At 38.9% G+C, this 24190-nt stretch overlaps 1 protein-coding gene across 4 annotated transcripts in view; it reads right to left on the reverse strand.

The window, feature by feature from the left end:
• Nucleotides 1-24190, reverse strand: part of ITPR2 (inositol 1,4,5-trisphosphate receptor type 2) — a 519313-nt gene that overhangs the window by 415450 nt on the left and 79673 nt on the right. For all 4 annotated transcript variants that reach the window (XM_082352042.1, XM_082352040.1, XM_082352041.1 and 1 more), the window contains exons 3-4: nucleotides 2357-2472; nucleotides 1482-1568 (exon numbers count right to left, since the gene is read on the reverse strand). In XM_082352042.1, the coding sequence (XP_082208168.1) occupies nucleotides 1482-1568; nucleotides 2357-2472 (203 nt within the window). The remainder of the gene's footprint in view (nucleotides 1-1481; nucleotides 1569-2356; nucleotides 2473-24190) is intronic.

The raw sequence follows: 24190 nt of genomic DNA on the forward strand, positions 1-24190 counted from the left end.
AATAAACTCTGCCACTTCCATAAGAGGACGCAATCCCGCTCCTTCTCAGATGAGGGCAGAAGCACCACAGTTCGGGTTATTTGGATTCCATGAGCAAAACCTTTCCAAGACATTACTGAGTAAGAAAACTAAAACAAATAACCTTCCTATTATTACAATCATTTCAAAAAAGAATGGTCATTTTAATATCCACAATATAAGAAGGAAGTTATCTCAGAAACCAGTGAAAACCCTCATGGGCCAACCCCACTTTTTTTGGAATCTACCCTGTTAGAGAACGTGGCTCAGCCCCTAACTCACCACGCAAACATTTGCGCATCAGGTTCTTGACAAGAAACATAAGCTCTGCTCGCTGGCACTTAGTATGGATCAAAACTTGGTTAAGAGAAACTCTAGTTATGCAGGACTGCCCAAGGGACATGCAGCCACAGGTATCACACATATGTTCAGGGAGCCGCAGACCCAGGGCCCTCCTGTTGTACCATCAGAGAACCGCTTTGCCAGTCCTGTGCTCTGGCACTTTGCCATTGGCCAATAACAAAACATCAGGGGATGTTATTTTTTGAAACAGCTCTATGAAACACCTCATTGTAGTATTTACAGTAAGGAAGTTGTTAAGGCCATTGTTTACTATACTAAACAGTGTCCTCTTTATGAGAGCTCATTGGAGAAACAGTTCTCTGGTCTTCTTCCTGGGAATGTTTGTGCTTCCAAACTTCTGACTTAGTTCTCTGTACGGACCTTCTGTGTGAATGCTGTAATATTTTACACTGCTCTTATAGCTACTCAAGCGACAAAAAGGCTTCAAGCCAAAGTTTATCAGCCTTTACAACATGGATTTTATAAACATGCCTCACCCTTGACTTCATTTTATGCATGCAATCATTATTTTCCCTTTGATCCAGTTGCCTTATTTATTTCTATTAATATTTTATCTTATGTGGAATGCATTTTTGAAAATGCCTTACATTCTTTTTGGAACAAGGTGGGGCATATATTAACAACTACCCAAGTAAAAAGCTAAAAGATCTAAGTGAAGCACAAGAAAGAAATGCTGCTGAGATAAATCAGTGTGTGTACTAATTGAAATGGAAGACCTAATAACTCAAGGACAGTTCTCATCTAAATGCACAATTTGAAAACTTTCCTCCCTACAAAATGAAAACATAAAGCTTCATTTGTTACAGGTTAGTCCCATTAATTCTAAAGGGCTCTTTTGTTACAGACTTTCCCCATTTTCTTCCTTTTGATTTAATAATTTGTGCATACATCTGGATAAGCTCACTTCTTTATGTGTATGCACCAGATTTATTCATACAGAATGGTGTGCTGAATATCAACAGAAAATATCACACTGTATAATTCCCACCAAAGAACAAACCACTGTATCCCCCAATTTTAATGCAGGTTGGCATTCCTACCAAATGCAAATTAACCATAAAATATTCACCCCTTTTAAGCAAAAGTAAACAGATACTTACTTGTATAACATTACTATATTTCACAATTTCTCCCAACAGCTTCTTATTCTCTGATTCATTTTGTTTTTGTTCCAGTTCTGCAGCATGCTATAAATTGATTATCAAATATTTAGTGTGGAAGCATAGAAAACAGAGCACAATAATTGACAAAGAAATAAGGTTTATTTTAGGAACAAAGAATACAACCAAGACTAAAATAGGTGGGTTGCTTTACTCTTGGTGCTTTGGGAGAAGAGGGGCAATAATTAAATACATGATCATAATGTGTGATAAAAATCTCTCAGTTTCATGCTGAAATGTAGCCCAAAATATATTGAGATGCTTTTATGTTGGAAATTTCAGAAAAGTACTAGGCACTTTGGTCTTATAAAATTATTTTCAGAAGGAATATTGCTAGAGAAACCAAACATAGTAGGTAAATCTCAAAAGCCTCAAAATTCAGTTTCAATTCGAAAGTAACAGGGATTTTAATAACACAAAATAAGTTCTATTAAATTTACACAGAGCCCAAATCAGAAACAACAGACTTTCAATTTTTTTCCAATAGTCTTTCAAAAAAATTAGGTACTATGTCAGGTAAAATATAACTAACTAGATTTGGTATTCCTGCAGAGATTCTGGATTGGTTTTCAGTGTGATGTGAATATCTGAATTAGTCTGGCACACCCGAATAAACAGCAGAAATGCACTACCTACACTCCAGGAAATCAGTAGTCACACTCTGTAACTTAAAAGTCCTTTCCACTTTTAACGTGTTGCCACATCTATTCTGAATCTCAGTGTATTTAGTGAAATCACTAAGCTACAGAATAGATCTTTTGTTATTGCTGTACTTGTTCTAGCCTAAACCAGACAGATGGAAGGCTGGCCCTTACCTGTAATTTCTTCAGCAAGGCTGCCTCTGTGTGGTTCCCTTGTTTAGCTTGCTTGGCTTTCCAATATTGTTTCTGAGCAGAATATCGGTTCATAGGGCACACCTTAAAGAGGCAGTCTATGACAAACCAACAAACAAAAACACTGTAACTAAGGAGACCAGCATTTCTTAGATTTCCCTTATAGCCTAGCATTGGAATCTCGGAATCCCTGAGTATAAATAACATTTAAACATCATCTAGCCCATATTCCAGTCAACTGTTAAATTACCCCTATAACATCCTTTTTAAATAATCATTTAGCCTGTTAAAATACCACCTTCTTCATTAATTTATAGGAAATCATAGCTAGTGTGATTTATAAAGAAATCAAACCAATGTAATCATTATAAAGCACTTCTTAATTATAATAAGGTGCCTGGACTTAGAAAGTCAATAGAATGAGATTAGTGTCTTTCACTGCCTTATCTGACCTTGCACAATTAATTACTTATTCATGGTCTGTATCTTTGACAGCCAAAGTGATGGAAGAAGTAGAAACAATCACAGTAATCAAGCAGTTGCATTTCAGTAATCTATTCCCCAAGTTTCCACATACCTGGGGTGAACATGGTGTGGACATCTGAGACGCAGTATGTTATAAGGAGAAAACAAAGCAAAACAAAAAAAACCAAAAAACTAAACCAAGATTATAGTCCTAACTCTACTACTAAATATCAAGTTAGGAAACCATAGTGGAATAATATAGTTAGTGATATCTCTAAGTCAAAAAACAAATTTTTTTTCTGTTTAATGAGGAAAATGAAAGTTTGACTAAACAAAGGCCTTCATATGCTAATGATTTTGTACATTTGTGGAATGGATAACACAATCTAGAATAAAGGTCAATTCCGAATATTCTATAATAAAGGAGTATTGACATAGAAGATCTAAACATTATTTTCATTTTTCTCACAAAAAATTGTAAGAATTCTATGTAACAAATTTACCTTGTTTTGATTGATGTGTTAATATTTACAATCATTCTCATTTTTCAAGCATGTTTCACAAAAATAAAATTCAGTCAGCTCAAACATACATTTTAGCCACATTCTTGACTATATTATGTATGCACTCATTCTATTATTCTCTTTAAAATTAATTATAAAATTAAATGAGATGATCTCTTTTCATATCTCACTTTTTTATGGTTCTAATGGCACACATGACCAAGAAATATGACCATAAATTTTTTAAGGAATTTTTCAAATTCAGAAGAAATAATGACTTTTTTTCTATAGCTTGTAATTATAAACACAAGTTCTATTGATTACCTCCCACCTACACATACAAAGCTATAGAAAACATTATTAACTTCTGGTCTAAAAGTTACTTATGTGGATGAGTAAAGATTTTATAACCAACAGAAAACAGACACCTTCTAACTGCTGAAAGTTGGTTGAGAGACTGTTAGAATTACAGTAGGTTACAGGAATCATCACTTAGCACAAGGGTGTGAAAACCAAATAACTAGACCTGAAAACTGTTTTTCTTGACAACATATTTAATTAGCCCTAGAAAATATTTCCTATATATTAGTATCTACAAAGAGAATACACAATTTTTTCAAGCTCACATATAGAGGTTGTTTACAGTTAGCTCCAAAAGAGTACTCGCAATTTAATACAGCAGGCTATTTTGACTGTCCTATATCAGGCAAGTGGCCAAACTCTACATTGTTTAGTGCAGCAAAAACACAGTCCATATTCAAGTAGAACTGAACTCTATATAATCTGTGGTCTCTACTTCTGACTTCCTTTATCTATGAAAAGAGAAAAAAAAAATGTGTTCTTCTCCATTACTTCAAATTCCTAATTAAGTTCATTAGGAAATAGTCTTTTTTTTTTTTTTTTTTTTTTTGGAGAGGGTTCAAATGCTCAGAGGGGAGGGGTGTCCCAACCAGAGCCCATGGCCGGTACAAGGGCAGCGAAGGAGAATGCCCAGGGTCCTGCCAACCGTGCCAGAAAACGACAGCCCCAGCCGCGAAATGAAATCAGTGAGGCTGGCCGAAATCAGCCTCTGCAGAGTGCCATGTTCTAGGTTAGAAGTATGCACTTTATCCCAGGGAAAATGCCCAACTCTTATACAGAGTTTTCAGCTCTTACAGCACGTGAAGGATGATGTGAACACGAGGCAAGAAACCCAGCACAAAAGCCAACTGCCAGCATGATGAGAGACAGGGAGGATCTGAATCTGGGCGTATGGGAGTTCTAGGGTAGCTGTAGATTTAAAAAGAAAGCAGCAGAACCAACAGGCTTGGTCTTATCTCTTAGTGTGGGGTGGGGAAGGGTGAGGGAGAGAGAGAGTGAGGATGGCCAAACAGGCTTCCATCCACTCCGTCTGAGACACTAAGGCTTAGATTTCCACAGCCCTTTCCATTTTCATGGCCTCAGTTGTATGGTCCTCCTCAGCAACATTCCCCAGGAGACATCTCAATTTGTAAATAACCGATCTGTTTCTGCGTGGCAACTAATATCACAGGACTATTTTGGTTGACGGGAGGGAACCTAGGGTATGCAGATGTCTGTAAAAATGCTTGTGGTGCTGGTGATTGTGATGGGTGTGTGTGTGTGTGTGTGCATGCGTGTGTGTGTGTGTAATTCTCTCTCTGCCTCCTTTGGAAAACTTTTTTAAAAATCTACTGGTCTTAGGGGGCTTCCCTGGTGGCGCAGTGGTTGAGAATCTGCCTGCCAATGCAGGGGACACGGGTTCGAGCCCTGGTCTGGGAGGATCCCACATGCCGCGGAGCAACTGGGCCCGTGAGCCACAATTACTGAGCCTGCGTGTCTGGAGCCTGTGCTCCGCAACAAGAGAGGCCGCGACAGTGAGAGGCCCGCGCACCGCGATGAAGAGTGGCCCCTGCTTGCCACAACTAGAGAAAGCCCTCGCACAGAAACGAAGACCCAACACAGCCATAAATAAATAAATAAGTAAAATAAAAATTTAAAAAAAAAAATCTACTGGTCTTGGACTAGTCATGTATTTTGTCTGATTCTAAATTTACTACATAATAAATGCATTAATAATACCTGCCACGCCTAATTCATAGGGCTGCTGAGATGAGCAAAAAAGAGAATCTGTGAAACTACTCTGTGAACTTGAAAGGCCTATAATAAATGTTAAATGTAAGGTATTATTATCAATATTGCTTCATTCATTCAGTGATAGCTTCACTGAGAGGTGACTAAACCCTTGCAGAGCTCTCAGCAAAGAGCTTCAATAAGTAGAGTTCTTGGATTAAACCCAAACATAACCCAAAAGTGCCCAATTCATGACAAGGTGTTCGCCCCTTTGTTTTAAGATACCACGATGTGTTTTTTTATACAGTTCTTGAATTCCCTGAAACAGCACGGCAGGGAGCAGAGGGTGAAATCTCAATTACCTTGTAATATCTTTTAAAATATGCAGAAGCAATCACTAGCACCAGCATGGATGCAGCCTTTGACAAAAAGCCTGTGTTTCTCTGGCATGCAGGAATCCAGAGCTATTCACCCTCCTCACCCTGCTTCTAGAACTAGCGCTCTAGAATCCCTTAGTCTGCTCATTCTCTAAAGTTAGAGATGTATATTCTGCTAGGAAAAAAGGTCTTGGGGGGTTTTGTAATTAGAAACCTGCTCAGTGTCATTTATTAACTAGGTAACAACAATCTTTTCAGCATTTCAAGACTCAAAGAATAATAAAAAAGGAAAGATTTGCTTCATAGAGCAAACACCAAAAGCACAAAGAGAAGGAAGTAATTTGAGTTAAATTTTTTAAAAGCTTAACCTTAAGAACTAAGGCCAGCAATTTCACAGAATCACATAAGTTTAGGAAATGTTAGAAATTTGACAAAATGGGCTATGTTCAGTCAAGCAATATGCGAAAAACAATGTCTCAGAATTAGAACTGTTTTTTTACAACCGTGGAAGGAAATCAAGCCTCCCAGAAGTGTTCATGTTAAACTAAAAGATCTGCTGGCATCTTTAACCTGCGAATAAATGCTAGTGGAGGGAAGAAGTATGAAAGCCATTCAAATGGTGTGGAGCACATAATCCCTGGTATATAACCCAGTAAATCAAAGAACTAACCTTCTCACGCGATTCCATGTATGTCTGGAAAGAACCCCGTCTATACCTCCACTCACAATACCTCACTAAATAGTTCTGAAATGTTTTGCTTTGTATGTATACAAGTACTTCCTAAAATATTTGTATCTAAGGCAGCTTCTGCACCCCAGAAATTGTCTATAGGACTCCATTCTGGGCTATTATATACGACTGTTCAAGTTACGTAGCTGCCACCAATTTCCTTTGGTAATGGTGGAAAGAAAACTTTGTTTCATTCCTCCTCCCTCCAGATGTTGTAAGATTTTTTTTTTAATTTTTTGATGTGGACTATTTTTAAAGTCTTTATTTAATTTGTTACACTATTGCTTCTGTTTTTATGTTTTTGGTTTTTTGGACCCAAGGCATGTGGGATCTTAGCTCCCTGACCAGGGATCGAACCCGCACCCCTGCTTTGGAAGGCAAAGTCTTAACTACTGGACCGCTAGGGAATTCCCCAGATGTTGTAAGATTTAAATGAGGCAAGACATATTAAACCATCAGCAAATGCCTGTCACAAAGCAGGCATTCAACAAATGGCTCTTTCATGGTAGCTTGTAAAACTACCTCATACTGATTACAGGGAACATGGTTGCCAAGGGCTTTATTATCTCCACATGGAGAAAGGTGAGGAGGGAGGAGCTTTTCTTTTTCTCTTTTTCATATAAACAGGATGGAGCAGAATTCCATGAAGACAACAGAGCCTTCCCAATGATGAAATGGAAAGTGGTAACAAAACTCTCCCTAAGGTCAGGGACAGGCAGACAAGGGGCCACTGGACACCAGCAATTAGAATTCAGAGTTGGTCAGGGGAGAGGTACACATTCATTAGCCAAAAATATAACTGTAGTTCTCTTTTGGTTTTTCAGTTTCTCTAAGAAATGCATCCTGAAATACAGTGTGTGTATAGAACTCTTTATGTTTAGAGTGTGTTTTTAAAAGGAGTCTGTTTTGTTTATGCATGGAAGTTTCAAACCAAACATCTACTCCTTTGATCATAGTCAAAAGCAAGTATAGAGAGGGTATCTAAGAGGGAAAGTGTCCTCTAGAATGTTACAAAGGTCGAAGAAAATTTATTGCAGTTGTTAGCAAACATTAAAATTTATCACAATATATGGCTGGACGACCATGGATTATTACAGGATAACTTCCTCTAGGCAAAAGTCAGCTATCTTACTACTCAAGAGAGAGAGAAATGGCCTTTTGTAATTACAGGCTTGTAGACTATGAAGATGTTAGAACTCGAAGGGGCCCGAGATAAAATCCAACCTTTCCCTTCTCTGAGATAAAGAAGCAAAACCTCAGAGTGAGTTGCCTTAGTCATTCACGACAGACTCTCTAGATTAAAATAATTTATAAATATGAACAAGTTCAACCACACATAGGATGCTTGAAAGCCCTGACAAGTGACTGTCTGGCCCCCTGGTGGCAGGGATGTTAATACCATACTTTGTAAGGACCTACTGTATAGCACAGGGAACTCTACTCAGTGCTCTGTACTGGCTTATATGGGAAAAGAATCTTAGAAAGAGTGGATATATGTGTATGTATAACTCCTTCACCTTGCTGTACACCTGAAGCTAACACAAGATTGTAAATCAACTGTACTCCAAAAAAAATTTTAAAGTACAAATAAAAAAAAATTTTTAAATAGCATACTTGGTTTGCTCATTACAGATTACTGCCGTGGAGCACTTTGTGAACTATGAAGAGTACTACATATTGATAATAAAGATCATTGGATCCTCACAACACCCTTGAGATTTAGCCAGGATTATTTTCTCCATATTCCACAGAAGGAAACTGAGACTCTTCTTAAGTCCACATAGTTGGTAAGGAATTGAGCTGGAATTTGAACTGAGATCCTCTGATATATATCTTTATCTATCTACATCCATAGATACATAAATATCTGATACCTAGATAGATAGATAGATATAAAAGAGTTGTAATACTTCAAAAGAAACATCTATGTTTTCTCATGGGAAATATGCCACATGTGCATGCACAATTAATGGTAAGACATCAATAGGAATGTTATAAAATCTTAGTCTCAAAAACACTAATTATCTGATTCCTAGATTAATGGCTAAATACTCAAAAACAAATGAAACTTTATATTTTGCTTCCTTTGGAGTGAGGCAGGAAAATAAAATCCAAATGCACCAATGCTAATTTTCATTCTTGTCAAGTTTTAAATTTTAGCATTAAGCATACCATTACATTAGACATAAGTAGAATTCGCTATCAGAACATCATAATCTATAATTTTTCAATTAATTTTCCCATCCTCAAATTATCATATTAACAGTGATAATCAAAACAAAGTGTGATAAGCAGACTGATTCCAAAATCAAAATACAAGTCTCCAAATCCCATTACACAAATATCAAGTCTGAAAGAAAAGAAATGCAAGTAAATTTATACATACATAAATGTGTGTGTCTATACATATAGACACACACTACACAATACTTACATATATAATATGTTTTATATATGTTTACTTGTATTTTCATTTATAAGTATATAATACACTGCTATAGTGTCTCCTACGTATCAGGGGTGGTCACATTCCCTCATTTAATTCTTCTAAAAACCCTCTGAAGTAACCATTAGCTTGATAAATGAAAACAGAAAAACTCTAAACGTTTTAAAGATCTATCCTGAAGTCTCAAAACTAGTTTTAAGACTTAATCCAGATCAATCTCGGTCCAAAGCCCATCTTCGTAATTTCATAGAAGACACTCCATATTTATGAAATTAAAACATAAAAAAATACATGTACTTCACTTCCATTAGGACAGTTAATTATTTTTAAAAGGGCAGAAAATAACAAGAGTTGGCGTGAATGTGGAGAAACTGGAACACTTGTGCATTGTTGGTGGGGATATAAAATGATGCAGCTGCCATGAAAAACAGTATGACAACTGCTCAAAAAATAAGGTTTGATCATAAGATTACCATATGATCCAGCAATTCCACTGCTGAGTATACAACAGAATTGAAAGTTGAGTTAAGTGTTCATAACAGCATTATTCACAATAGACAAAAAGTAGAAGCAATACAAATGTCCATCAAGAGATGAATGGATAAACAAAACGTGGTATATATTTACAATGGAATATTATTCAGCCATAAAAAGAATAAAATTCTGATACATGCTAAAAAAGTGCATTTAGGTACATTCACTGAAATTAAAACACACAACATGACAGTCTAGCTTTCCCTGGTTTCATACTTCTAGAGATGCTGAATTTCTCCTGTAAGGGCCCCAAAACGTATGAAAAAGAGACTATCCGAGTATCTGTAACTATGACTTAATAGAAGTAACAAAGCAGCAAGCTAGAAACAGTGGGCAGGGAATTTTATGGCCTCAAGGCCTCCACTTGGAAAGTCCTAATTTTCGAATAGCTGAACAACTAAATTCTTAAGACAGGTAAATTAACTTTATAGAGACAGGCTTTTTAAACCAGTTTTAGCATTGCAATAATAACTCCTGGCCTAAATTTTTTTTTAAGTCAAACACAGGATATTTTATGCCATGTTACAGTTACGTAATGGAGACTTACGTAATATTTAGATTGAAGAATTGCTCACTGTTCATTGTCTAGCTACTAAGTTAATTGCTATTCTCATCTGGAAGAACCAAAACAAAATCAGTTTGGTGTGCTAGGTCCTCTGTGAGCAGATATTTACCCATAGGAACAAAAGAAGATCATAAAGTCCTAATCATCATTATTACTGTAGACTTATGCCCAAGTGAGACTAGCTTTTTGTTGATTATTATAACCATAAAGCATCTATCTCTACAAATAATTTAGCCGTCAATGGACAATAACTTTAGAGAAGTGTTTTAAAAACTGTAATTGTGAAAACCAGGTTTCAAGTCAATTTATATTTGGTTCAATCAGCCATGTTGGAATGGAATGGAATGGAATGGAAGGGATTGGAATGGAATGGAATAGAATTGAATGGAACAGGAAGGGAAGGGAAGAGAAATAGAGGACACTGCGATAGCAAGTAATCTTTTCAAGAAACTTGTTTCTGAGGGCCTACTGTAGAGCACAGGAAATTCTGCTCAATATTCTAAAAACCTAAATGGGAAAAGAATTTGAAAAAGAATAGATACATGTATATGTATAACTGAATCACTTCACTGTACACTGAAACTAACACAACATTGTTAATCAACTATGCTCCAATATAAAATAAAAAATTTTTTAAAACTCTGAAAAAAAAAAAGAAACTTGTTTCTGGGGTATGTGTGTGTGTGTGTGTGTGTGTGTGTGTGTGTGTACACATGCTGGATTACAATGTGAAATGTACAGTATTCCATACTGAGAGTTGCAATAAAAAGTGTTTGAGGACTTCCCTGGTGGCACAGTGGTTAGGAATCCGCCTGCTAACGCAGACGACAGGGGTTCGAGCCCTGGTCCAGGAAGATCCCACATGCCACGGAGCAACTAAGCCCATGCGCCACAACTACTGAGCCTGTGCTCTAGAGCCCACGAGCCACAACTACTGAGCCCGCGTGCCACAACTACTGAAGCCCCCGCGCCTAGAGCCCGTGCTCTGCAACAAGAGAAGCCCCCACGATAAGAAGCTCCCCGCACCGCAATGAAGAGCAGCCCCCGCTCGCCGCAACTAGAGAAAGCCCGCGGGGAGCAACGAAGACCCAATGCAGCCATAAATAAATAAATTTATTTTTTTAAAAAAAGGTGTTTGAAAGTCACTATTCTAGATGACTATACATGTATACAGGTTAGGGTTAAGGGAACTGAAATATTTTTTAAAAACAAATAAAGAGAAGAGAAGAGGAGAGGAGGAGGGGGAGGGGGGAGGGAGGAGAGGGAGCAAGGAAGGGAAGGAGGGAAGAAAGGAATGGAAGGAGGGAGGGAGGAAGGAAGGAATCCTGTGGTCAAGAGGAGAGAAAACTGAGACAACCAAGGGACCTTTTTTTTGCTCTATAATTACTTTTGAAGTCCAGCTTTTACTTTGAAATAAAAACTATCCTTTTATTAATTGCCCCATCAAATTTTTATATAGCCAATTACAATGAAACAGGAAGATGCCCTTTTAAATATATCTTCCTCCTTTTCACCCCCACTCTAGTTGACCTCTACCTTTACTACAGTACCTATCCATCAATGGTATCTTTCATTAGTTAATATGTTTGCATGTAACTCTACGTTCACAACCTATTACCTGGTACATGGAAGATGCTCAGGATCTGCAGAGGAAACACCTGCCAAGTTGCCTGAGAAACAATCATTAGATTTCTGTTCTTTCTGCTCCGAAAGGTTATAGTCTTTTTTGTATCCTGTTAAATTGCAAATACCTGAGAAGGGAACACACTAAGATCCTGGTTCTCAGTTTAAAACTGGAGGTGGGTTGGTGCTGCAGATCTGGGGAAGGCACCTTTTACATCACCAGCGCCTGGGAAGGACGTGCAGGAAAGGTGTGCATCAAATTTTCCGATGGCGCAGACTGGGGAGGAATAACTAATTTGACAGACAAAAATCTAGATTTTAAATAATCTCTACAGGACAAATATCAACACAATTAAACTTCAAACAAACATACATTCAGAAATGTTGAATTCAGAAAAATTCAACTGCTTAAGTATGTGATAGACTTGAATTCAACTTCACATAATTATAGTGACCATACAGCCCTGTGTGCCCAGGACAATTCTGGTTTATGCCTGTTACCTGAGCCTAATTATTAATTGTGTCCTTTTTCACTCTCAAAAGTATCCTGGTTTAGATGATAAAGTATGTGCTCACCCCAAATATAATAAATGAATACCGTGATGTGGCAGCCGGAAAACTGATGGAACCATTTTAGACCTACTCATGGAAGAATGGAGCCCCAACCAGAGAAGCAGGGACACATCCAGAATATTAGGCTCAATTATAGACACCTTGGGACTTCTCTGGCAGTCCAGATGTTAAGACTCTGTGCTTCCAATGCAGGGGGAGCAGGTTTGATCCTTGGTTGGGGAACTAAGATCCCACATGTCATGTAGCCAAAAAAAAAAAAAATTATAGATGTCTAGAATGTTGGGCTCAATTATAGCTGCCACATTTTAAGTGGCATCCTGACAAAATAGCCTGTATCCAAAGTTGGGCAAATGGGAAAGCAGGCATAATATAGAAATCATGTTGTTTGAAGAACAATGGTTGGAACTGGAAAACACTGACCAACAGAGGAAAGAAACAGTAGGCGTAATCTTACTTTATAAAGCTGAAGGTCTACATGTAAAAAGGGGAAGACATTTTTTTCTATACTAATTCACTATCAATTAGTTCAATGTAAGGAAAATCTTGCCAGCAACTGGAAATGTCCAAAAAACACAAATTAATCACAGACAGGTGAACTTTTACAATAGTGTCCAGGCAGAGGCAGATGAGAAATGCTGTAAAAGGGATCTTGCATTGGGAAGACGGCCCCTTCCAAATACTACTTACTACTTTCTGTTTTATGACGGGAATTGTGGCAGAGATGATTGGCATGAAAGGGTAGAGTTCATGTCTAGTATTTACTGATAAAAAGCTCAGACGGCTCACCTGCCCCAGCTGAGTTTATCACATTGTGGATTGGTCTGGCATCTCACTATTACAGAGACCAGAAAATTGCAGCCTTGGATCTTATAAGTCTTCCACTATTAAATATCTGTCAGTACTAGGTTAAAATACTCAAAGTTAAAGCACTACATAAATATCCATTATTATTACTTCCAACTTTACATTCCAGATGAGCAAATACAGTTGTGTTTATTATATCTCAGAGTTTCCGAAGCATGATGCTTGTTGTGATATTTTGTCACTTAAGTTTTTTAATTTCATAAGATACTCCCAGATGAAAAGAAGATGAACAGAAAACTAAAGTTTAAAGAATGATAACCAAGAAATACCCTCTCCCCACAAAACACACACACACACACACACACACACACACACACACACACTCTAATAGCAGCTAATACTGAATGATCAAGCACTATGTACCAAGCACTATGAAAAGAGCTCCACGTGGATTCTTTAATCTTCACAGAAAAATAAGAGACAGGTCCTACTATCATTCCCATTTTACAGATGGTGAAACTGGAGGCTGAAGGTTAGGTTCTGCCCAGGGTCACAGAGTTAAACAAGCGGCAGAGCTGGGATTCAAACACACACCACTAACTTGAGAGTCTGTGCTTTTATACACTGAAGGTGGAAAGGACACACATAACCCAGCTATTTTGCACGTTTGGAAGTAAGGGCAGTAGATATTGAAGAACTGGGAAGCGGCAGAAAGTAGGCTGGACGTGAGCCTGCTTTTCAGAAGAAGGAAACTGAAAGACGGGGTGACAGAGCAGCTGCTGCAGAAGACAGGGCAGGGGAAATCAAAGCATCAGGAGGCATTTTATTCTCCCTGTATTTTTTTGTCTTCTCCTTTCATTTTTCCTTTTCCCTCCACAACTGTCAATTTTTCTGTTGTCCTCTTCCTTCACTTCCTAGGTTCTCTCTCATTCCATCTCTCTTTTCGGTTTTGTCTAGTTCTTTCTTTTTTCCTGATCATTTTCTTCCTTTCACTCTCATTTTACTCTTTCCCCAATATTTCCTTTATCTCTTCTCTGAACTTTCTCTTTACTTTTCTCTTTCTTTCTCTCCCTTACATGATTACCAAGTTGTGCTTAAGAGGTATTATTATTTTCCTTGGATAAGATTATATCTTTTGTATTTCAAATAAAATATAGATGAATTGGACATTTTCTTATCAAAACTCAACTTAAAATTAACTTGCAAAAGCAAAACATATATCTAACAAGGACTTGGATCCAGAATATAGAAAGTACTTTTACAATGCAATAAAAGAACACATACAACCCAAAAGATATGAACGGACACTTCACCAAAAAAAGATACATGGAAGGCCAGTAAGCACAGGAAAAGATGCTCAACATCACTGGTCATTAAGGAAATGCAAATTAAAACCACAGTTACATACCACTACACACCCCCTAGAAAGGCTAAAATAAAAAAGAATGACAATATCCCGGTGGTGAGGATGTGGAACAACCGGAAGCCTCGTACGTGGTACACACACACATATACACATACCCTCATTCATGGTATGAAGCAAATGGTTCAGCTACTTGAGAAAACATTTTGGTAATTTCTTGAAAAGTTAAACATATGCTGAATATATGATTCAGCAGTCCCCATTCCTAGGTATTTACTCAAGAGAATTAAAACACACATCCACACAAAGCCTCGTACACAAATGTTCATATCAACATTATTCATAATAGCCACAGAAAAAGGGAAACAACCCAACTCCAAATGTGGTAGTATATCTATACAACGGAATACTACTGAGCCAAAAAAGCGGACTGAACTACTGATACACACAAGAGCATGAATAAATCTCAAAAACATATACTAAGGGAAAGAAGCCAGACACAAAAAACTATACACCATGTGATGACACTTATATAAAATTTTAGAAAAGTCAAACCTAGAGCATCCACAAGAAAGTCAGTGGTTCACCTGGCACTGGGCTGGGGACAAGGACTGACTGCAAAGGGGCAAGAAGAATTTTTTGGGGGGGAAGGGCAGGGCGGTGATAGACGTATGATTATAGTGTTGGCTGCACAACTGTTACCAAAACTCATTGAACTGAGCACTTAAAATGGGTGAATGTGATTGTATGTAAGTTATTGTGCAACAAAACATCAGTAGATTTGTAGACAGCCCTCAACTGCTTACTTTTCTATGGATCAGTGGCGTCCCATAAATATTCTTAAGATCAAAGATAAACTTTGGGCTTCCCTGGTGGCGCAGTGGTTAAGTATCCACCTGCCAATGCAGCGCACACGGGTTCAAGCCCTGGTCCGGGAATATCCCACATGCCGCGGAGCAACTAAGCCTGTGAGCCACAACTACTGAGCCCGCGTACCACAACTACTGAAGCCCACACGCTCTAGAGTCCATGTGCCACAACTACTGAACCCATGTGCCGCAACTACTGAAACCCGTGCACCCAGAGTCCATGCTCCACAACAAGAGAAGCCACCACAATGAGAAGCCCGTGCACCGCAACCAAGAGTGGCCCCTGCTCGCCACAACTAGAGAAAGCCCGCACGTAGCAATGAAGACCCAACGCAGCCAAAAAAACAAGTTAATTAATTAATTAAAAAAATTTTTTAAAAACAGATAAACTTTGAGGACATAATAAGGATTTGTTTTTGTTGTTTCGGTTGTGGTTTGCTTGGTCTGGGAGGAAGAGTTAGACGGGGTGACTTGTCGGTTACATAACAGGCTCTAGCTGCCTTCCCTGCACCTGGAGGCTCTCACACATATTTGGTGATTGACTGATAAGGCACACCCAGGGGTGCACCTGGGAGATCTGGTTAAACCTAGTGAGACACATTTTCCTAAACACGCCACACAATAAAATTGAGGCTTATTCCAAACTTTTAATTTTAATTTGGAGGAAAGAACAGCCTGGAATACCCTGTCCCACCTGAAAGTGAGTGACACAGACTGAGTCACATCAAAAGGACTTGAAGAGGGATGAGGCTTGTTGTGAAGTTCTCAAATACTAGCAGAACTGAAAGAATGAGGACTTCACAAGCCTCATCCTTGAACAAGAACGAGGCCGCCTGTGCATAAGGATTAATGACTAAATTGTATTAAAGCACATCAAATATGTTAAAGTCCATGAGTTCATAGTTATAAGAAAAATACTTATTAGTACTCTTTGGAGGTCAGGGTACCAACCCATTGCTCTAAATACGAGGAAGTAAAGGAGACTAAGCATTAAAAAAGAAAGACGAGAAAAGAGGAAAGTAAAACAGCACATATGCAGCGTATACACATAAGCATGTCTGTGCTACGCTGCAAAGTGGAAGAAGCAAGCTGCACCACACTGCATAATGTGACCTCAGGGTTGTAAAATCAAACAAATCTACCCCATGCTTGACAAAAACTCCAGGAAGATAAATTATTAACCTTGAGGAATGGAAATGGGCATTGCAGAGGAGGGAAAATGATTTGCATTTTGTGCTTTTTATTACTTTTATAAAAATTTCAAGCCAATAATTTTTTTAAACAAAAAATTTTCATTTTTCCAAGAAAAAGATCTAACTTATTACGGACTACTTAATTGGCCACTTCATTTAGTCCACACACGTTCTTTTCCATGGAACTCTGTGACTGACTGGCACCCAATTATTTATCCATGAAGAAAATGTGAGACAGGAAAGTCTGCCAGGCTGAGGAGGGGAAGGCTCCTGGGGTGGGAGGAAGCTGGAGGCGTGCACACCCCACTCGGAGGCCAGCTGCACCTGCGGCCAGGGCAGCGCCTTCTCAGCCTGGGAGGGTCCAGTTCAACTGCAATGTATCCTTTTTAATCTCCAGTTAAGGAGCTGAACAGGAGTGGTGAAGGATAAAATTAGAAAAGTTCTCAAATGCTAGCAGAACTGAAAGAATGAGGACTTCACAACCATAACAGTGACTTTGTAAGTGCTAGTAATTCTTACCCCTTTTGCCAACGAGATCAGGATCTCTGTATTAGCCAGTTTTATATCTGTGACTATATGGTCCTTCCTATGTGTACATCAGTTGACAATGACAGCTTGGAATAGAAGATCTTAAAGAGTAAGGGGAAGGCTGAAGAGGACTGATATTTTTAAGGCATTACAAAATTGAGAAGATTCTTTTTTTAATACTTTATTTTATTTCATTTTATTTCATTTCACTTCATTTTTTTGGCCATGCCATGAGGCATGTGGGATCTTAGTTCCCCAGCCAGCGATTGAACCTGTGCCCCCGGCAGTGGAAGGGGGAAGTCTTAACCACTGGACCGCCAGGGAATTCCCCAAAATTGAGAAGATCCTTAACCTAGGAACCAAGAACACACAGTTGGATGGGATTCACAAAGGTCCACAAATCCCACAAAGGTGTAAGATAAATTGTGCGTGTGTGCGTGTGTACATTTTCTATGGGAGGGCCTATAGCTTTTATCAGGTTCTAAGAGGGATCTAGGCCCCTCAAAACCTGTAGTGACCACTACTGTAAGGTAATGCACCATTATAAATCATCTTCGGCTCTCAAGCTGGTGGTAACTGTACAAACATAATGAGCCATAGGCAGGCATGAGCTAAGCTCTGCTTCGTTAATCAACAGGAGAAAAAGTATATAAGGAAGGAGAGGATTGTTACAAGATGCTTTTCAGAGAGACTAGACAGAAGAAAAGTCAGTCCTAAATGTGTGCCCAGGAAGGGAAGGACTCCTGCAGCAGGTCGGCAAGAAGCCAAGGGCACGCCCAGCACCAACGTGAATAAGCATGCTGGAACGATGCGGAAAGACAGATAAAGAAGGATCGCCTAGCAACATCACTTCTGTGTATTTACCCAGGAGAAATGAGTGCTTTTTCCACCAAAAGACATATAAAGAATGTTCACAACAGTATTATTCACCATAGCCTCAAACTGGAAACAACCCAAATGTCCATCAATTGGAGATAGATAAATTGTGGCATGTTCATAGAATAGAATCCTAAAAAGTAATGGAAAAGAATGAACTGCTGCAACATGCAACAACACAAATGAATTAACTACACAGACATAATGTTGATCAGAAGAAACCAGCCACACGAGGATGTGCTTTTCACTCCTAGGTCTATACTCAAGAGAATTGAAAACGTGTGTCCCACACAAAAAACTGTGCATGAATGTTTACGGCAACATTATTCATAACAGCCTAAAACTGGAAGCAACCCAAATTTCCATCAACTGAGGACAGATAAACAAAATATGGTATATTCCCGCAATGGGATATTATTCAGTAGTAAAAAGGAATGATTTGCTGATTCATGATACAACATGTATAAACTCTGAAAATATTATACTAAGTGAAAGAAGCCAGTAACAAAAGGCCACATGTTATATGTTTCCATTTATATGAAATGTCCAGAATACACAAGTCCATAGGGACAGGAAGTAGATTCGTGGTTGCCAGGGGTAGAAGTGGGGGAGATGGGGGAGTGACTACTAATGGCTACGTCTTTTGGGGATGATGAAAAGTTCTGGAATTAGAGAGTGGTGATAGTCGCACAAATTTGTAAATACACTAAATAACACTGAATTGTGCACTTTAAAATGTGAATTTTTATGGCATATACATTATATCTCAATTTGAAAACGTAATTAAAAAATAGTGTGTATGACATGGTTCCATTTACATAAAGCTCAAAAACAGACAAAACTACTCTATGGTGATGAGGGTAAAAATAGTGGTTACCTTAAACAGACGAACTGATAAGGAGCAGGAAAGGGCATGAGGAAACCTATCCAGGCTGAAGTAGTTTATGTAACACTCTTTGATCTAGCTGGTAGTTACATGAATAAACAAATATATATGTAGAAATTTATCAAACTTAAACTTGATACACTTAGGCTTACACTGAACATTTATTTGTTTTACTGAATGTAAGTTAAGTATTTCAGCAGAGAACTTTTTGCAGAAAAACGATCTTTTTGCAATCCATAACACTGTGGCTTGTAAATCCCACAGAATAGTATCCAGCACATAGTATGTGCTCAGGGAAGCAATTTCACCTTTTCAGTTGCCTTGATTAAAAACCCTAGAGCCAAAGGGCCAGTGGAGCTTCAAGATGGCAGAAGAGTAAGACGTAGAGATCAGCTTCCTCCCCACAAATACATCAGAAATACATCTACATGTGGACCTGCTCCTACAGAACACCTACTGAATGCTGGCAGAAGACCTCAGACCTCCCAAAAGGCAAGAAATTCCCCACATACCTGGGTAGGGAAAAAGAAAAAAGAAAAAACAGAGACAAAAGAATAGGGACGGGACCTGCACCAGTGGGAGGGAGCTGTGAAGGAGGAAAGGTTTCCACACACTAGGAAGCCCCTTAGTGGGCGGAGACTGCGGGTGGCAGAGGGGGGAAGCTTCGGAGCCACGGAGGAGAGCGCAGCCACAGGGGTGCGGAGGGCAAAGCGGAGAGATTCCCGCACGGAGGATCAGTGCCGACCAGCACTCATCAGCCCGAGAGGCTTCTCTGCTCAGCCGCCGGGGCGGGCGGGGCTGGGAGCTGAGGCTCGGGCTTCAGTCGGATCCCAAGGAGAGGACTGGGGTTGCGGCGTGAACACAGCCTGAAGGGGGCTAGTGCACCACAGCTAGCCAGGAGGGAGTCCGGGAAAAAGTCTGCAGCTGCCGAAGAGGCAAGAGACTTTTTCTTGCCTCTTTGTTTCCTGGTGCGCGAGGAGAGGGGATTAAGAGCGCCGATTAAAGGAGCTCCAGAGACGGGCGCGAGCTGCGGCTATCAGCGCGGACCCCAGAGACGGGCATGAAATGCTAAGGCTGCTGCTGCCGCCACCAAGAAGCCTGTGTACAAACACAGGTCACTATCCACACCTCTCCAACCGGGAGCCTGTGATGCCCTCCACTGCCAGGGTCCCGAGATCCAGGGACAACTTCCCCGGGAGAACGCACGGCGCGCCTCGGACTGGTGCAATGTCACGACGGCCTCTGCCACCGCAGGCTCGCCCCGCATCCGTACCCCTCCCTCCCCGTGGCCTGAGTGAGCCAGAGCCCCCGAATCAGCTGCTCCTTTAACCCCGTCCTGTCTGAGCGAACAAAGAAGAGAAAGGGAAATCTCTCCCAGCAGCCTCAGGAGCAGCGGATTAAATCGCCACACTCAACTTGATGTACCTGCATCTGTGGAATACCTGAATAGACAACGAATCATCCCAAATTGAGGAGGTGGACTTTGGGAGCAATGATAAATATATTTTTTTCTTTTTCTCTTTTTGGAGTGTGTATGTGTATGCTTCTGTGTGTGATTTTGTCTGTATAGCTTTGCTTTTAGCATGTGTCCTAGGGTTCTGTCTGTTTTTTGGTTTTTTTTTTTTTTTAGTATTGTTTTTAGCAGTTGTTATCATTGCTGGATTTGTTTTTTGGTTTGCTTGCTCTCTTCTTTCTTTCTTTCTTTTTTTTTATTTCTTTATTTTTTTATTACTTAAAAAAAAATTTTAATAATTATTTTTTATTTTAATAACTTTATTTTATTTTACTTTACTTTATTTTATTTTATCTTCCTCTTTCTCTCCTTTTTTTTCCTCCCTTTTATTCTAACCAGTGTGGATGACAGGCTCTTGGTGCTCCAGCCAGGCATCAGGGCTGTGCCTCTGAGATGGGAGAGCCAACTTCAGGACACTGGTCCACAAGAGACCTCCCAGCTCCACGTAATATCAAACGGTGAAAATCTCCGAGAGATCTCCATCTCAATGCCAAGACCCAGCTCCACTCAACGACCAGCAAGCTACAGTGCTGGACACCCTATGCCAAACAACTAGCAAGACAGGAACACAACACCATCCATTAGCAGAGAGGCTGCCTAAAATCATAATAAGGCTACAGACACCCCAAAACACACCAGCAGACGTGGCCCTGCCCACCAGAAAGACAAGATCCAGCCTCATCCACCAGAACACAGGCACTAGTCCCCTCCACCAGGAAGACTACACAACCCACTGAACCAAACTTAGCCACTGGGGAGAGGCACCAAAAACAAGGGGAACTACAAACCTGCAGCCTGTGAAAAGGAGACCCCAAACACAGTAAGATAAGCAAAATGAAAGACAGAGAAACACTCAGCAGATGAAGGAGCAAGGCAAAAACTCACCATACCAAACAAATGAACAGGAAATAGGCAGTCCACCTGAAAAAGAATTCAGAATAATGATAGTAAAGATGATCCAAAATCTTGGAAATAGAATGGAGAAAATACAAGAAACATTTAACAAGGACCTAGAAGAACTAAAGAGCAAACAAAAAGTGATGAACAACACAGTAAATGAAATAAAAAATTCTCTAGAAGGGATCAATACAAGAATAACTGAGGCAGAAGAATGGATAAGTGACCTGGAAGATAAAATAGTGGAAATAACTACTGCAGAGCAGAATAAAGACAAAAGAATGAAAAGAATTGAGGACAGTCTCAGAGATCTCTGGGACAACATTAAACGCACCAACATTTGAATTATAGGGGTCCCAGAAGAAGAAGAGAAAGAGAAAGGGACTGAGAAACTATTTGAAGACATTATAGTTGAAAACTTCCCTAATGTGGGAAAGGAAATAGTTAACCAAGTCCAGGAAGTGCAGAGAGTCCTATACAGGATAAATCCAAGGAGAAACACACCAAGACGCATATTAATCAAACTATCAAAAATTAAATACAAAGAACAAATATTAAAAGCAGCAAGGGAAAAACAACAAATAACATACAAGAGAATCCCCATAAGGTTAAGAGCTGATCTTTAAGCAGAAACTCTGCAAGCCAGAAGGGAGTGGTAGGACATATTTAAAGTGATGAAGGAGAAAAACCTACAACCAAGATTACTCTACCCAGAAAGGATCTCATTCAGATTTGACAGAGAAAACCTTTACAGACAAGCAAAAGCTAAGAGAATTCAGCATCACCAAACCAGCTTTACAACAAATGCTAAAGGAACTTCTCTGGGCAGGAAACACAAGAGAAGGAAAAGACCTACAATAAAAAACCCCAAAACAATTAAGAAAATGGTCATAGGAACATACAGATCAATAACTACCTTAAATGTAAATGGATTAAATGCTCCAACCAAAAGACACAGACTGGCTGAATGGATACAAAAACAAGACCCATATATACACTGTCTACAAGAGACCCACCTCACACCTAGGGACACATACAGACTGAAAGTGAGGGGATGGAAAAAGATATTCCAAGCAAATGGAAATCAAAAGAAAGCTGGAGTAGCAATTCTCATATCAGACAAAATAGACTTTAAAACAAAGACTATTACAAGAGACAAAGAAGGACACTACACAATGATCAAGGGATCAATCCAAGAAGAAGATATAACAATTGTAAACATTTATGCACCCAACATAGGAGCACCTCAATATGTGAGGCAAAAACTAACAGTCATAAAAGGGGAAATCGACAGTAACAATCACAGTAGAGGACTTTTAACACCCCACTTTCACCAATGGACAGATCATACAAAATGAAAATAAATAAGGAAACACAAGCTTTAAATGATACATTAAACAAGATGGACTTAAGTGATATTTATAGGGCATTCCATCCAAAAACAACAGAATACACATTGTTCTCAAGTGTTCATGGAACATTCTCCAGTATAGATCATATCTTGGGTCACAAATCAAGCCTTGGTAAATTTAAGAAAATTGAAATCATATCAAGTATCTTTTCCAATGACAACGCTATGAGACTAGATATCAACTACAGGGAAAAAATCAGTAAAATACAAACACATGGAGGCTAAACAATACACGACTTAATAACCAAGAGATCACTGAAGAAATCAAAGAGGAAATCAAAAAATACCTAGAAACAAATGACAATGAAAACACGACGACCCAAAACCTATGGGATGCAGCAAAAGCAGTGCTAAGAGGGAAGTTTATAGCAATACAATCCTACCTTAAGAAACAAGAAGCATCTCAAATAAACAACCTAACCTTACATCTAAAGCAATTAGAGACAGAAGAAAAAAAACCCCAGAGTTAGCAGAAGGAAAGAAATCATAAAGATCAGATCAGAAATAAATGAGAAAGAAATGAAGGAAACAATGGCAAAGATCAATAAAACTAAAAGCTGGTTCTTTGAGAAGATAAACAGAATTGATAAACCATTAGCCAGACTCATCAAGAGAAAAAGGGAGAAGACTCAAATCATTAGAATTAGAAATGAAGAAGGAGAAGTAACAACTGACACTGCAGAAATACAAACGATCATGAGAGATTACTACAAGCAACTCTATGCCAATAAAATGGAAAACCTGGAAGAAAAGGAAAAATTCTTAGAAATGAACATAGATGCAAAAACCCTCAACAAAATAGTAGCAAACAGAATCCAACAGCACATTAAAAGGATCATACACCATGATCAAGTGGGGTTTATTCCAGGAATGCAAGGATTCTTCAATATATGCAAATGAATCAACGTGATACACCATATTAACAAATTGAAGAAGAAAAACCATATGATCATCTCAGTAGATGCAGAGAAAGCTTTCAACAAAATTCAACACCCATTTATGATAAAAACCCTCCAGAAAGTAGGCATAGAGGGAACTTACCTCAACATAATAAAGGCCATATATGACAAACCCACAGCCAACATCGTCCTCAATGATGAAAAATTGAAACCATTTCCACTAAGATCAGGAACAAGACACGGTTGCCCACTCTCACCACTGTTATTCAACATAGCTTTGGAAGTCCTAGCCACAACAATCAGAGAAGAAAAAGAAATAAAAGGAATCCAAATCGGAAAAGAAGAAGAAAAGCTGTCACTGTTCGCAGATGACATGATACTACACATAGAGAATCCTAAAGATGCTACCAGAAAACTACTAGAGCTAATCAATGAATTTGGTAAAGTAGCAGGATACAAAATTAATGCACAGAAATCTCTTGCATTCCTATACAATAATGATGAAAAATCTGAAAGTGAAATTAAGAAAACATTTCCATTTACCATTGCTACAAAAAGAATAAAATATCTAGGAATAGACCTACCTAAGGAGACAAGAGACCTGTATGCAGAAAATTATAAGACACTGATGAAAGAAATTAAAGATGATACAAACAGATGGAGAGATATACCATGTTCTTGGATTGGAAGA

Source organism: Balaenoptera borealis, assembly GCF_965194805.1.
Source record: "Balaenoptera borealis genome assembly, chromosome: 13".
NCBI classification, from domain to species: domain Eukaryota; kingdom Metazoa; phylum Chordata; class Mammalia; order Artiodactyla; family Balaenopteridae; genus Balaenoptera; species Balaenoptera borealis.